We start from the raw sequence: 14439 nt of genomic DNA on the forward strand, positions 1-14439 counted from the left end.
GAGCCCTGACCTCAATCCTATTGAGCATCTTTGGAAAGAGCTGAAACATGCCGTCTGGAAAAGGCACCCTTCAAACCTGAGACAACTGGAGCAGTTTGCTCATGAGTGGGCCAAAATACCTGCTGAGAAGTGCAGAAGTCTCATTGACAGTTACAGGAATCGTTTGATTGCAGTGATTGCCTCAAAAGGTTGTGCAACAAAATATTAAGTTAGGGGACCATCATTTTGTCCAGGCCTGTTTCATGAGTTTATTTTTTAAATAATTCTGTTGAAGCATGGTTGAAAATCAATGTCTGACTTTCATTGGTTAAATTTCATAGAATTTTATTTATTATTACTTTTGTCAGATTAAAGTTATTTCTGTGACCATTTTGAGTTTTTCTTTCATTGACTGAAGGGTACCAACAATTTTGTCCACGTGTGTGTGTGTATATATATATATATATATATATATATATATATATATATATATATATATATATATATATGTACATATATATATACATATATATATATATATATATATATATATATATATATATATATATATATATATATATATTACTGCCACACCTGTTTCAATCAAGAAAACACTTAAATAGGAGCTGCCTGACACAGAGAAGTAGGCAAAAAGCACCTCAAAAGCTAGACATCATGCCAAGATCCAAAGAAATTCAGGAACAAATGAGAACAGAAGTAATTGAGATCTATCAGTCTGGTAAAGGTTATAAAGCCATTTCTAAAGCTTTGGGACTCCAGCGAACCACAGTGAGAGCCATTATCCACAAATGGCAAAAACATGGAACAGTGGTGAACCTTCCCAGGAGTGGCCGGCCGACCAAAATTACCCCAAGAGCGCAGAGACGACTCATCCGAGAGGTCACAAAAGACCCCAGGATAACGTCTAAAGAACTGCAAGCCTCACTTGCCTCAATTAAGGTCAGTGTTCACGACTCCACCATAAGAAAGAGACTGGGCAAAAACGGCCTGCATGGCAGATTTCCAAGATGCAAACCACTGTTAAGCAAAAAGAACATTAGGGCTCGTCTCAATTTTGCTAAGAAACATCTCAATGATTGCCAATACTTTTGGGAAAATACCTTGTGGACTGATGAGACCAAAGTTGAACTTTTTGGAAGGCTAATGTCCCGTTACATCTGGCGTAAAAGGAACACAGCATTTCAGAAAAAGAACATCATACCAACAGTAAAATATGGTGGTGGTAGTGTGATGGTCTGGGGTTGTTTTGCTGCTTCAGGACCTGGAAGGCTTGCTGTGATAGATGGAACCATGAATTCTACTGTCTACCAAAAATCCTGAAGGAGAATGTCCGCCATCTGTTCGCAACTCAAGCTGAAGCGATCTTGGGTGCTGCAACAGGACAATGACCCAAAACACACCAGCAAATCCACCTCTGAATGGCTGAAGAAAAGCAAAATGAAGACTTTGGAGTGGCCTAGTCATAGTCCTGACCTGAATCCAATTGAGATGCTATGGCATGACCTTAAAAAGGCAGTTCATGCTAGAAAACACTGAAATAAAGCTGAATTACAACAATTCTGCAAAGATTAGTGGGCCAAAATTCCTCCAGAGCGCTGTAAAAGACTCATTGCAAGTTATTGCAAACGCTTGATTGCAGTTATTGCTGCTAAGGGTGACCCAACCATTATTAGGTTCAGGGGGCAATTACTTTTTCACACAGGTCCATGTAGGTTTGGATATTTTTTTCTCCCTAAAAAACTGCATTTTGTGTTTACTTGTGTTATATTTGACTAATGGTTAAATGTGTTTGATGATCAAAAACATTTTGTGTGACAAACATGCAAAAGAATAAGAAATCAGGAAGGGGGCAAATAGTTTTTCACACCACTGTATATACACACACACACACACACACACACACACATACACATACACACACACATATATATATATATATATATATATATATATACACATACACACACACACAAAAACACAAATTACTGTATAAATCAAATCAATAACATCTGCAAGAATACTTTTTGGCACAAAGCTAGCCATGTTTACTCAGTTGTAAAAACATTTCTTTTGATTGGACAAATTACAACATTAGAACAATCTAGCCGGAGACAGGCCATTCAGCCCCACAAAGCTCACCATTTCTATCCACTTAATTACTGTAAAAAAAACATTAAAAAGTCCATAAAGCCCAACTGTCTACCATACTACTTGGTAGCTTATTTTAAATGTCTATGGTTCTCTGCGTAAAGAAAAACTTCCTAATGTTTGTGCGAAATTTATCCTTAACAAGTTCCAACTGTGTCCCCATGTTTCTGATTAACTCATTTTAAAGCAACAGTCTCGATCCACTGTAATAATTTCCTTCACAATTTCAAACACTTCAGTCATGTCTCCTCTTAATCTTCTTTTGCTCAAACTGAAAAAGCTAGGAATGAACCTAGTTGCTCTTCTCTCTGACTTTTTCTAGCACTGCTATGTCCTTCTTGTAGCCTGGAGACCAAAACTGTAAAACGCCTCACTAGTGCCTTATAAAGCGTGAGCACAGACTCGTTGGATTTATACTCTACACATTGTGCTATATGACCTAACATTCTGTTAGCCTTCTAAAGGGCAGCTAAAATTTTTCTGAAAGTTAATAGTGTACAGTAGTGGCCAAAAGTTTTGGCAGCGATACAAATGTCTTGTTTTGCAAAATTTGCAGTTTGTTCTACTGGTGGCAATTCACATTGTTTTTATATTACTGTGCAGATTGATCAGATGTATATGAATTTGTTGCAAAGAGCTTTATTAACATAAAATGTTAACTTTATCACAAGAACCCACTTTCACTTATTTTGGCCCTGGCACAAAATGATCAGCTAAAAATGTCCAGCAAGTACCAGGACCATCTCCTTATGAGGAGTGAGCTACATCTGCACACACAGTCAGGTGAAGACCTTTGGACAATGGCCTGGTGTCAAGAAGGGCTGCAAAGAAGCCACTTCTTTCCAAGAAAAACATCAACAACAGACTGAAATTCTGCAGGAAGTACAAGGAATGGACAGCAGAAAACACTGGTACAAAGATATTTTTTCAGATGAATCCTCCTTACAACTGTTTGGGACATCTGGAAAATCCACTGCTCGGATAAGGAAAAGATGAAAGATGTTTATACTTAATCTTCAATATACCACAGAAACATGTAAAAAAAAATAATGTAATGTAACGTATCTTGGGATAAAAATAAAGATAAACTCAATGCACTCTGTAAGTAATGCATCATGGTTGATGGCATTTCAATGATTTCCCTTACTAGTCAGCTCCTTGTTCAGAAACTGATTTTTGACAAGAATGATCTGAGGTATAATGTAGTTCTCATTTACTAATTATTGAGCTAACTGTTCAGACAAAAAAATCTGACTGATATTTTTTGTACTCTTTCCCAACTGTATGCATTTTTATTTCTACTTTTACTAGTCGAACACACGGAGTGAAATGAAAATGGGAGGACAGAGATGAGAAGCTGTGGAAATCAACAATGAATTGGTCTTTTTTTTTAGAAGTGGTTAGGAATTATTTTTGGTTCTTGAACTTGCGTGTCACCTATGTTTTTTGTTTTTCTTCAACTTGACTTTAATTTGAAAAAGTTCAGGCATAAGGACTACCTGAATCAATGAAATCCTATACTTTTTTAAAGAAACTACGTTATAATGTATTTTAGTATATGCAGCAGCATCCTGCTGTCTCATCACTTATACCAGTGTGCATCAACTTCTTTAGTGATGAACAGCATTTCTCGCAGTTGAGTGGCAGTAGATGGTGATGCACCCCCTTCTTGTCGTACATATGATTTTTGATTTCCCCTTAAAAAATATTGATTCACAGTAAGCATATGGCTGATCAAACTTAGTAGTGTGTAGCTAAACAAACATTTATGTGAGGCTGTAAAATCAACATTATTTTGTGGTTGAGAGTTGCAAGTGCTTGAAGATCTACTTGTTTCTTTGTAGACATTTCTTCATGATTGTTGGGCATGCAGGCTTTACCACATCAGCTAAAGGCATCTAAAACTTTGCTTTGGTTTAGAAGTGTCTGAGTTAAATGTACGAAGAAGAATATCAGCAGGCCCAGGTAAGGCAGGTCACCATATGCAGCTGTCAGTGTGTTTCTTTTATTGTAAGGCATATTTTTACATGAATGCATGTCGGATAAGGTGGTGCATGCACATGTCATGAAACACAATTTGAATTGTGCCATACACGTCAAGGCACAAGCTGAGGTTAAGACCAATATCATGCTTGACATATGAAATGATTTCTTGGCCATTGGTTTTGCAAGAGATATGTCACATACACCTTTGCTGTCGAGGAGTGCTGTTGTGAGAAGCTGAAGTGCAAGTTTTCGGTTCACCATGGTCCATATGTCTAATTCATAGATTATATTGCACATGTCACACAACAAGCTGTCAATTAAGACCAAGATCAAGCTTCAAAGACCAAGAGTGCACAGGTTTTGTATGACAGACAGACAGCCCTGAGCATTTTTTATACATAGATATCTCCAAGAATGTTCTGTAGTCTCTAATTTCATATAGTTCCTTCACTTTCACAGTGGCCAATGATTTTGTGATAAAACGTGATAGTGACTTCAGTGGTTCAAAGACACAGGACAGACGTAAGGTTATTATGTTCTCATTATGTAATTTCTTTTACATCTGAAATAGTGTATTTAACTTTTAAATTAAGGTTATCTACTTAGGTAGTAAATTAATAAGTATGTACTACAAATTCTGAGCATGTTTAGTCTGCAACTAAGATACTATGTGAAGCATTATGTGCAAGTCAGCAACCTCAGAATATTATCTATATATATATATATATATATATATATATATATATATATATATATATATATATATATATATATATATATATATATATATATATATATATATATATATATATATATATATATATATATATATATATATATATATATATTAGGACTGTTAAAAGAAGCAATTAGGAATAAAATGTTTCACTTTTGATATCAGAGTTTATTAAAATATGTTTCAATGTGTTTTAAAAATTCTTGCTGTAACATGTCTGTTACCAAGCAACTTGGAAAAAAAGCATTAACTAGGTGTTATCTCAAAAAATCTCTATTGAACCTTCAAACTCTCTGCTTTAAAAATTCTAGATAATAGGAAAAGTGGAACTAAAACTGATGGGAGGCTACGTAAAGCTTGTTATCTGAAAAGGAAAAGTCTGGCTTTCTAAATAGACAGAATGCTATCCTTGTAATTGTAGCTAAGAAAACACCAGTAAGTCATTCCTGGGGTGTATCATAGAAGTTTAATTTATTGCATATTTGGCCCAAACATTTTCTGTAAAAAGGTAAATAAGCAGATGCACGAAACTCTGTCAAATGCCCTTTCTACAACCAGTTCCTTTACTAAATTAGATGGTTGCTACTATAATTTTAAGAAAGACTACTACATTTTGTAGCCCCATAATGGTCTCTGTATCTGTCCAAGTGTAAACAATATCATAAACACTAATTAATCTATTTTGGGAATTGCTTTTGTACAAGACAAATTGTTATGCAGATACCTTTTTTTAACTAAAGAAATTCTGGAAAATCACAAGAGTGCAATTAAATTTTAACTTACAGTGGAATGTTTTACACACTATCATATATTAAGGAACATAGCCACACCAAGTATCGCTCTTCCTGCACTTTCATACCAGTTTACTATAACATATCTTCAAAGAAACACTTTGATTACAAAGCATTTCCATAATAAAACTGGTTATACCAAACAGAAAGCATACATTCATTAACAAAAAACAACTGAGCAATTAATGTATAATTAAACAAATTATGATGTTCAAGTGACTCTAAATTCCGAGTGCATGTTTAATATCATTCTTAAGCAACTTAGTGTTCCTTGTGCTTTGGGCATTAAAACAAATAGATGTAATGGGACTCACTCCTGGAATTCCTGCAACTTTTATTCCAATATCTTTAAGAAACTTTCAGATGAAGAAAAATAAAAATACAGTACAGGATAGTAAAAATAAAGTTTCAAATGGTCACAAAGCAAAATACAGAAAACAACTCATGCTGGAATATTCTCAACTAAGTAATGACGTTTTATGCTAAAGCTTCACCCTCTATCATCTACAGTACATTGTTGTAACTGTGTGATACACTAAAGAATTATTAACAAATTTGCTTATTTTACTCTCCCCTCCTTGCTTATTTAACCTATAGTAAATATGATGATTGATGATTAATGGATCAAAAAAGACATCATCAAACTGTTATAAACAAGATAGAAGAATGAAAATAAAATACCTGTACAATGCTGGCTTGTTCTGCAGGACATGTGGATGCACCAGTTGTTCAAAAAGACTGTACACCAAAATGGGTAAGGAGGTGAAACAAATGTTGTACAACGTCAAATATACGCTGTCATACAGGGTCTAGAAAAAGATTTCCAGAAAAAGTTTTTGTAATAATTTTGTTATAGTATGCTTAGTATATAGTGACTACTACCACAGTAGAGTAAAATACTATGCAGTTTTTGTGAACTCTTTTTTTCCTTTCCAGGATCATGAAAATCAGAGCATACATTGTCAACAAACAGCACCAAAAAAAAAAAAAAAAGCAGTAAAATGGGTGGACAGTCCATCGTAGGGTTCATTTTATGCTCGTACCTGAAAGATTTAGAGTTATTAGTTAAACTAACATACTTGCTTTAGGGATACTTAAGCAAGCAAGTAGAATGGCTCCACCAAGACTGTAACCAGGCCAATAATCAGACCAAGTTCACTGGAGCTATGAGGTAGCAGTGATCACCACTGCATAATAGTGCCATTCTGTTTTATAATTAATTTAAATTTTCAATTTTTCAAATACTTTAATAATTTAAAGTTACTATTTATATAATTTATTTGGATTAAATAACATTCAGAAATGCACAAATGAACTTCTACAGTTATGTTCTGTATAATCAAAATTGAAACACATCATTTCAACCACTTTATGTTTTATTTTTATGAAAAAATTATTGCATTTTCAATATAGCACTATCAAATATTTTTAATTCAACTTAGGGATGCACTGAGCACACAGTCTATTCTGGCAGCATTGGGCATAAGACAGGAATTGGCAGGGGTGCAAGTCCATCATACGACTCACTTATATACACATCAATACTTATACATTACCAACTTATCAATTAATCAACCTGTCAATTAACTTAACAAGACTCTGGAATGTCTTTGTAATGTGAGGGGAAGGAAAAAAAAGCACTGGTGAAAATGCCACTTGGGCATAATAGAACAGGTAAATGCCACACTGTATCCCTGTCTGCTGGATCTGTGACTCTGCAATGCCAGCTGCTGCTCAGCAGTATTTACAGATTGTTTGTAATTTTGCTCCAAATAAATCTTCATTTAAATGGAATATTGTGACACCAGAAATTACATAAGCTAATGTGACAAAATCACTCCAGTAAAATGAAGGAACCAACCCAGCTGAAACATGCTATTGTGCAGGTGTAGTATGTGTGAATACCAAAGAGGTGATTAACTTGATAAGACTGACATGACAAGCATCCATGTAATAATTTATTTTAATGCATCTTGCTTTAGCTGAAACATTAAGACTGTACAGACTGTTTGTACATCAAAGGCAGTTACAGCTCAGTCAATATCTAATAAAAACTAAAAACAGTTAATGAATAAATGGAAAGTAACTAATTTAAATGTAACCATTAGTACAGGGTGGTCCAGATCTAATTATGCAGATCTAGATCGTCTGGATGACTTTGATTTATGTGGGGACGATTCCAGTTTGGCTTGAAGACGATTCTTCATGTCGTCAGTTCGCACACTTCTCGATGGTCTGGGATTTTTCGGGTGATTTTCTATGTAATAAACTTAAGTTATAGTGTAATGAAAATGGCATAATTAGATCTGGACCACCCTATACAATCAGAATGAAAAGCAATTTAGGTTATCTAAGCAAAAGACAAAGTGAAACAAAAGGAAATAAACTGCGTGGCCAAATTTACATGCTAAAATAACCAAAATGAAATAAGTACTTACTTGTTGTGAAAACAAACAGAAAAACTGGTATAAAAACTGTGGTGTAATAAAACACACATTCTGAAAGATAAATAGAACATTATTCATATAATGACTTTTTCATATGTTTAGTGTGCAAAGAAAATATTACAGAAATTCTATAATGTGAAGACAAACTGTTTAAAATTAGCCTAATTAATGATTTATTGAAAAACATACGAAAAACTTTACTTAATTTTGATAACCCAAAAAATTTTCCCTTTATATAATGGCATAAACTGAATCTTGTTTTTCAGAATCCCATTTGATTTAAAAAACTTACTGGAAAAAGCATAACAACTATATATACATAAAAAAATAATAATACAACATACACACTGGTGTTTATTTCTAAATGAGAAAAATGATCAACAATTTAGGACTGAAATAAAAAAAAACAAGGCTAGCTTGACAATTGACTTGATGCTACTTGCCTTGTAGAAGAAGTATTGTACAAGAGTTGCAATTCTAATGTAATAGAAGTGTCCATGGACCAAAAGCAACTTGGAAAGAAATTTAAACCTTGCAATTGCATAGTCACTATTTCTTACTGCTTGCCGTCCCTCTTTTCCCATTATTCCTAAAATGGAAGAAAAATGAAGCCAATTACAAAATTACATTGACCAATATATGAAAACTACAAACAAAAATTATGTAACTGCTTTTGAAAAAAACAGATTTGAGATGCATGATACATCAGTCATGTCATGAGTAAAAACAGAGAATAAAAGAAAGACTAAAAAGCAAACACCAGCTATCGACTATCCAAAGAATGTTGATTAGCTAAACTGTCCCACTGTCTCATCCAAATACAGTACTTAAACGTTATCAAAGTTTCTAGTTCAACTAAATAGTTCAGTAGTTTATTTCAGATTACAATGTTTGGGGATTCGGGGGGGGCGATTGTTCTTCAAAATCCAAATATGTAAATATCTGTTCTCCTTTTTGTTGCCTTATTTGTTTGTGATATCAATAAAAAATTGATTGCCAAAACACGTTATACTGTAAACTTAGTTTGTTTAATTCATCGAGTTTAAAAATACATTATTTTAATACAGCATTGTGTGGAGTGCTTCCTCTTATCCAGTTAGAGACTGTGGACTTTATTTGTAGAATTTTTTAATTTTTACTGTTTATTTTATAAACTATGTGTAAAAATATATAATGTGGACTTTGGTTGATGTCATAAGCATTGGCAGTTTTTGATATGGGCGACATGGGGCGTTGCCCAGGGCAGCATCATGGGCATCGGCAAAATATTTTATTTTTTTTTGCGCGCGCCCTTGCTGCCCTGATATCATGCCAGCGCATTTTTGGGATTGCATGGGCACCGATCGGTTTTCTATTGCCCATTTGCGGGGAGTAAGGGCGCCCTCCATTTGCGGGGTGTGCCTGCTGCTTGCTCCTTGCCACACAGGGAGGAGAGGGGCGGGGTGGCAGGGGATTCTCTGACTGGTGGAGCGGCATCTAATAACCAGCTCACAAAATGAAACAAAATAAAAACAAACACACACACACACACAAAAGAACCAGACATTGTGATATAGATTTATAATTTGCACTGATGTGTTTTCTAAATTCTATCACACCCAATATGCGGGAAGTGAGCGCAACGGCCCTCGGTGCGCCAACTTGCTGCTGCTCTGCTGAAGTCTCACACACAACCTGTTGAAAGGGGAGGGGGGCGGGGTGCTTCCAAAGCACATTTCATTCATAATATTGTCAATCCAAGCCCATTATGTCACAATTTTTCCTGGGTTGTGCGAAATCGCAGAAAAAAACCCCTATACAAACCTAATCTGTGCACTAAGGTGTAGGTCTATTAGTTTACGTTGTGGTGATTCTCAGGTTGGGGGATGGGTGTTGATACTGGAGTGCAAAATTAACACTGATGGACGATGGACAAGAAAAGGTCAAAGCCATCAGGTGCTCAGTTTAGAAAAAAGAGAAAAGGAGGAGAAATGATGAAAAGAAAAAGGTAAGCAGATGTGTCATTGGATAATGGCAGGTATTATGCATGACATTTATCCTGAAACAAGATAACATTAATTAGTAGTGATAGGGAAAACTTCTTTTTATGTTTGTTAGCCACTTGGCTATGATGGTAAGCAGTAGACAGACAGTAGACACTGATGTAACTTATTGAATCTTTTGGACCGTGTTCAGCATAATATTAATTAGCCATTAATTGGAAGAAGTGAATTGTGGATTTGTCTCCTATTCTCAATGTATGACGAATTATAATGGCTGTTTGTTAGCCGTTTGCATACTGTGCTACGCTAAAACCGGATGATAGTATTCTGTTATAGTCTAGATGACTTAGCAAAAAAAAATCCCTTACACTATTAGGCTACATTATTTAGGAAAGTTATCTTACTGTAATTAGAGTAATGCATTACTTCCAAACACTGATGTTATGATAGCTTATTCAATAAAATGCTTGTTCAACATATAATTCTGAATATTTGATAAATTGGGTAAAATTATATGTTTGTTTTAATTATGAAAATGATACATGCATGTATCAGAGTTTTATATTGGGTTTCTATTCAGGGGCACTTCTGAAATATTTTAGAGCACCCTTTGCCACTGCCCCTGCCCAAGATGAGGAGCCCTCCACCTCCTCAGCCACATATGTGTCTCCACAAACGTCTGATCCCGAGGATGAAGACCCAATTGCAGCCACTTCAGGTGTGATTGTGTGTAGCCTGAGTGTGTGTGCGTGTTGCATAATATTTTGCAAAGACTATTCCACCACTATGAATGATGTGTATTCCAAATAACTTGTGTATACTAATGCAAATGTATGCTCATTGAAATGCCTGGAGCTGAAACCCCTGAGGATGAGCCCCTGCCTACGGACCATGCAAACTGGCCTTCAGATATCACTGACAGTATTCAAATACAGATGGTTTGCAAAGGACCAAGTAAGGTAGCACCTGACTTTGTTTTCCCTAGAAATGAGGGTGATGGAAGAAGTTGCTACCACCAGTATTTTAAGAAAACACTAGTTAGCAGTGAAAAGATGCCTAGAAGCTGGCTAGTATATTCTGAGAAAAACAACAGCCTTTTTTGCTTCTGCTGCAAGCTGTTTTCTAAAAGACACATCAATTTAACAAGTTCTGGAGTGACAGATTGGAAGCATGCCAGTTCTCTTCTCACCTCACATGACAATAGTCCTGAACACCATAACTCCATGAAACCATGGAAAGAACTGGTAGTGAGGATTAAAATAGGTGAAACAATTGCCAAACAAGAGATGGCACTTCTGCAGGCTGAGAAAATAAGATGGAGAGCGCTGCTGACTCGTCTCACTGCTATCATTCAGTCTCTTGCAATCAGAAATTTAGCACCAAGGGGACACACAGAAACATTGTTTTCTCCATCAAATGACAAGTTTCTAAAAGAAGTTGAACTCATGGCAAGATTTGACCCCATAATGCAAGAAAACATTAACCATGTCCAGAAAGGCCACTTGCAGTCACACCAGCTGTCTAGGTCACCATGTACAAAACGAACTGATTGATTTGTTGAGTAGCAAGATTACTTCAACAATTGTTGATGATATCAAGCTGGCAAAGTTTTTCTCCATAATTCTAGATTGCACCCCAGATATTTGCCACACTGAACAGCTGTCAGTTGTGATTTGGATTGTGTCACTACAAGAGAAGCCCCATATTAAAGAGTATTTTATGGGTTGTTTGGAAACTGACAAATCCACAGGGAAACATTTCGCATCCATGATTTTAAACAGGCTGGAAGAGCTGAAAATTCCCTTTGAGGACTGCAGAGGTCAGTCATATGACAATAGGACCAACATGAGGGGAAAAAACAAGGGCGTTCAAGTCAGGCTCCTGGAACTGAATCCTAGAGCGCTCTTTTGTTCCCTGTGGAGCTCATGCACTGAATTTGGTTGTGGCTGATGCTGCAAAAGGATCTATTGATGCCACAAGTTACTTTGGGATTTTGCAAAAACTTTAAAATTTGTTTTCAGCCTCCACTCAGAGATGGGCCATCCAGAAAAAACAACATGCTAACATTACACTGAAGATGTGGTCTGAAACAAGGTGGGAAAGTGAGATCAACAGCGTTGAGACCCTGAGGTACCAATCATCTGCAGTAAGAGAGGCTTTGATTGAGGTGAGAGACCACACCAAATTCTCAGTCAAAGATTGAGGCCCAGTCTTTGTCTGAGGAGGTGGGATCATACAGCTTCAGCATTTGTACAGTGGTGCAGTATGACATCCTGAACCAAATCAACCATGTGAGCAAGCTCATGTAGTCTCCCAACATGCATGTGGAAGTAGCAGTCAGTCTCCTCAAAAAGACAGAGAGAGGTCTCCGCAACTACAGGGCAACAGGATTTGCATCTGCACAAATGTCAGCCAAGGATATGTGTGAGGACATGAACGTAGAGGCTGTTCTGCAACAGAAAAGACTGAGATGTACAAAGCAGCACTACTCTTATGAATCATTTGATGAGCCATTGAGCGATGCCCTAAAGAAGCTGTAGATGACCTTTTTTAATGTTGTTGTTGTTAATGCTGCAGTGTCTTCCATCCAAGAGAGATTCACCACATTGGAAAATGTGGGAGAGAAATTTGGAGCACTGACACATTTTCCAAATCTCTCAAATGATGACCTCACTGAACAGTGTAAGGCCATCAGTGCTACTTTGCTTTTTCAGGACCAATCAGACTTGGATGCCAGAGAGCTTGTACAGGAGATTAAGAATTTGCCTGACATATCATCAAAATCTATGACCTCTCTTGAGCTACTGAACTTTGTGCATAACAGTGAACTCTCAGAAATATACCCAAATTTATGGACTGCTCTGAGAATTGCAGTTACTCTACCTGTAACTGTGGCTTTAGCAGAGAGGAGCTTTTCAAAGCCGAAACTTGTGAAGACAAATCTGAGGTCCACTATGTCTCAGGAATGCCTCACTGGCCTTGCCATCATCAGCATCAATCATGCAATTGCTGACCAGATTTCATATGATGACATTATTGATGACTTTGCATCAAGGAAGGCAAGAAAGGTCCTGATTTGGATTACAATTATTTCATACAAGTGCGTGTTGTGCAAAGTTCAATCGTGTTAATAGTGCAATTTTGGAATGCCTTATTTTAATTGTATCTGCCTTTTATACTTATTTAACTTATTTAATATAATAATTGTTATATGAATGTGTCCACCCAGGGCACCAAACAGGCTAGGACCGCCCTGGATCATAAGCATTTGGACAGTGGCACAATTCTCATAATTTTGGCTCTATGACCCACTTCAATGTATTTCAAATTGAAAAATAGGCTTTCAGTATTAATACAAAGAAATATAGCATGAGCCGTTTAGGAATGACAGCCATTTTTATACATGGTCCCTTCATTTTCAGGGACTCAAAAGTATTTGGACAATTGACTGACAAGCTGCTCCATAGCCTGGCGTGAGCAGGTCCCTCATTATTTCATTAACTATTAAACAGGTAGAAGGTCTGCAGTTGATTCCAAGTGTGCAATTTCCATTTGGAAGCTGTTGCTGTGAACTCTCAATATGAGGGCCAAAGAGAGGTCCCATGCAAATAAAAAGAAGTCATTATTAGGTAGAAAAAAGAAAACAAACCCATCCAAGAGATAGCAGAAACATTAGGAGTGGTTGAATCAACCATCTCGTACATTTTTAAAGAGAAGGAATGCACTGATGAGTTCAGCAACACCTGAAGGCCTGGACAACCACGCAAGATGATTGAAGAATTCTTTCCTTGGTGAAGAAAAAACAATTCACGACATTTAGCCAAACCAAGAACACTCTCTGGGAGGTCTACAATCTAGAGAAGACACGAAAATGAGTACAGAGGGTTTACCACAAGGTGCAAACCATTTGTAATCCTCAAGCATAGGAAGGACAAGTTAGACTTAGCCAGAAAATATATTGAAATAACCAGTCCAGCTTTAGAACAGTTTTCTTTGGACTAAATGAAATTAAGAGCAATATATACCAGAATGATGTAATGATAAGTATATGGAGAAGAGAAGGAATGGTTCATGATCTGTAGCATACCACATAATTTGTGAAACATGGTGGAGGCAGTGTTCTGGCATAGGCATGCGTGACTGCCAGAGGAAGAGGTTCACTGGTGTTTATTGATGATATGACTACTAACAAAAGTTGCAGGATGATTTCTTAAGTGTACTGGGCTATACTGTCTGCTCAGATTCAGGCAAATTCTGCAAAATGTATAGGATGATGCTTCACAGTACAGATGGACAATGAACCAAAACATACTTGATAGCAAACCAAATGCTTTTCAAGACAAAGAAGT

General features: G+C 36.4%; 1 protein-coding gene across 5 annotated transcripts in view; it reads right to left on the reverse strand.

Annotated features, from left to right (window-relative positions):
- Nucleotides 1-14439, reverse strand: part of atp11b (ATPase phospholipid transporting 11B (putative)) — a 206010-nt gene that overhangs the window by 43001 nt on the left and 148570 nt on the right. For all 5 annotated transcript variants that reach the window (XR_005634390.1, XR_005634388.1, XM_039759285.1 and 2 more), the window contains exons 22-24: nt 8552-8697; nt 8100-8159; nt 6343-6470 (exon numbers count right to left, since the gene is read on the reverse strand). Coding sequence is in view for 3 of the 5 variants with exons in the window: in XM_039759285.1 (XP_039615219.1) it covers nt 6343-6470; nt 8100-8159; nt 8552-8697 (334 nt within the window). In the remaining 2 variants the exon portion in view is untranslated. The remainder of the gene's footprint in view (nt 1-6342; nt 6471-8099; nt 8160-8551; nt 8698-14439) is intronic.

The sequence above is a fragment of the Polypterus senegalus genome, chromosome 1, assembly GCF_016835505.1.
Source record: "Polypterus senegalus isolate Bchr_013 chromosome 1, ASM1683550v1, whole genome shotgun sequence".
NCBI classification, from domain to species: domain Eukaryota; kingdom Metazoa; phylum Chordata; class Cladistia; order Polypteriformes; family Polypteridae; genus Polypterus; species Polypterus senegalus.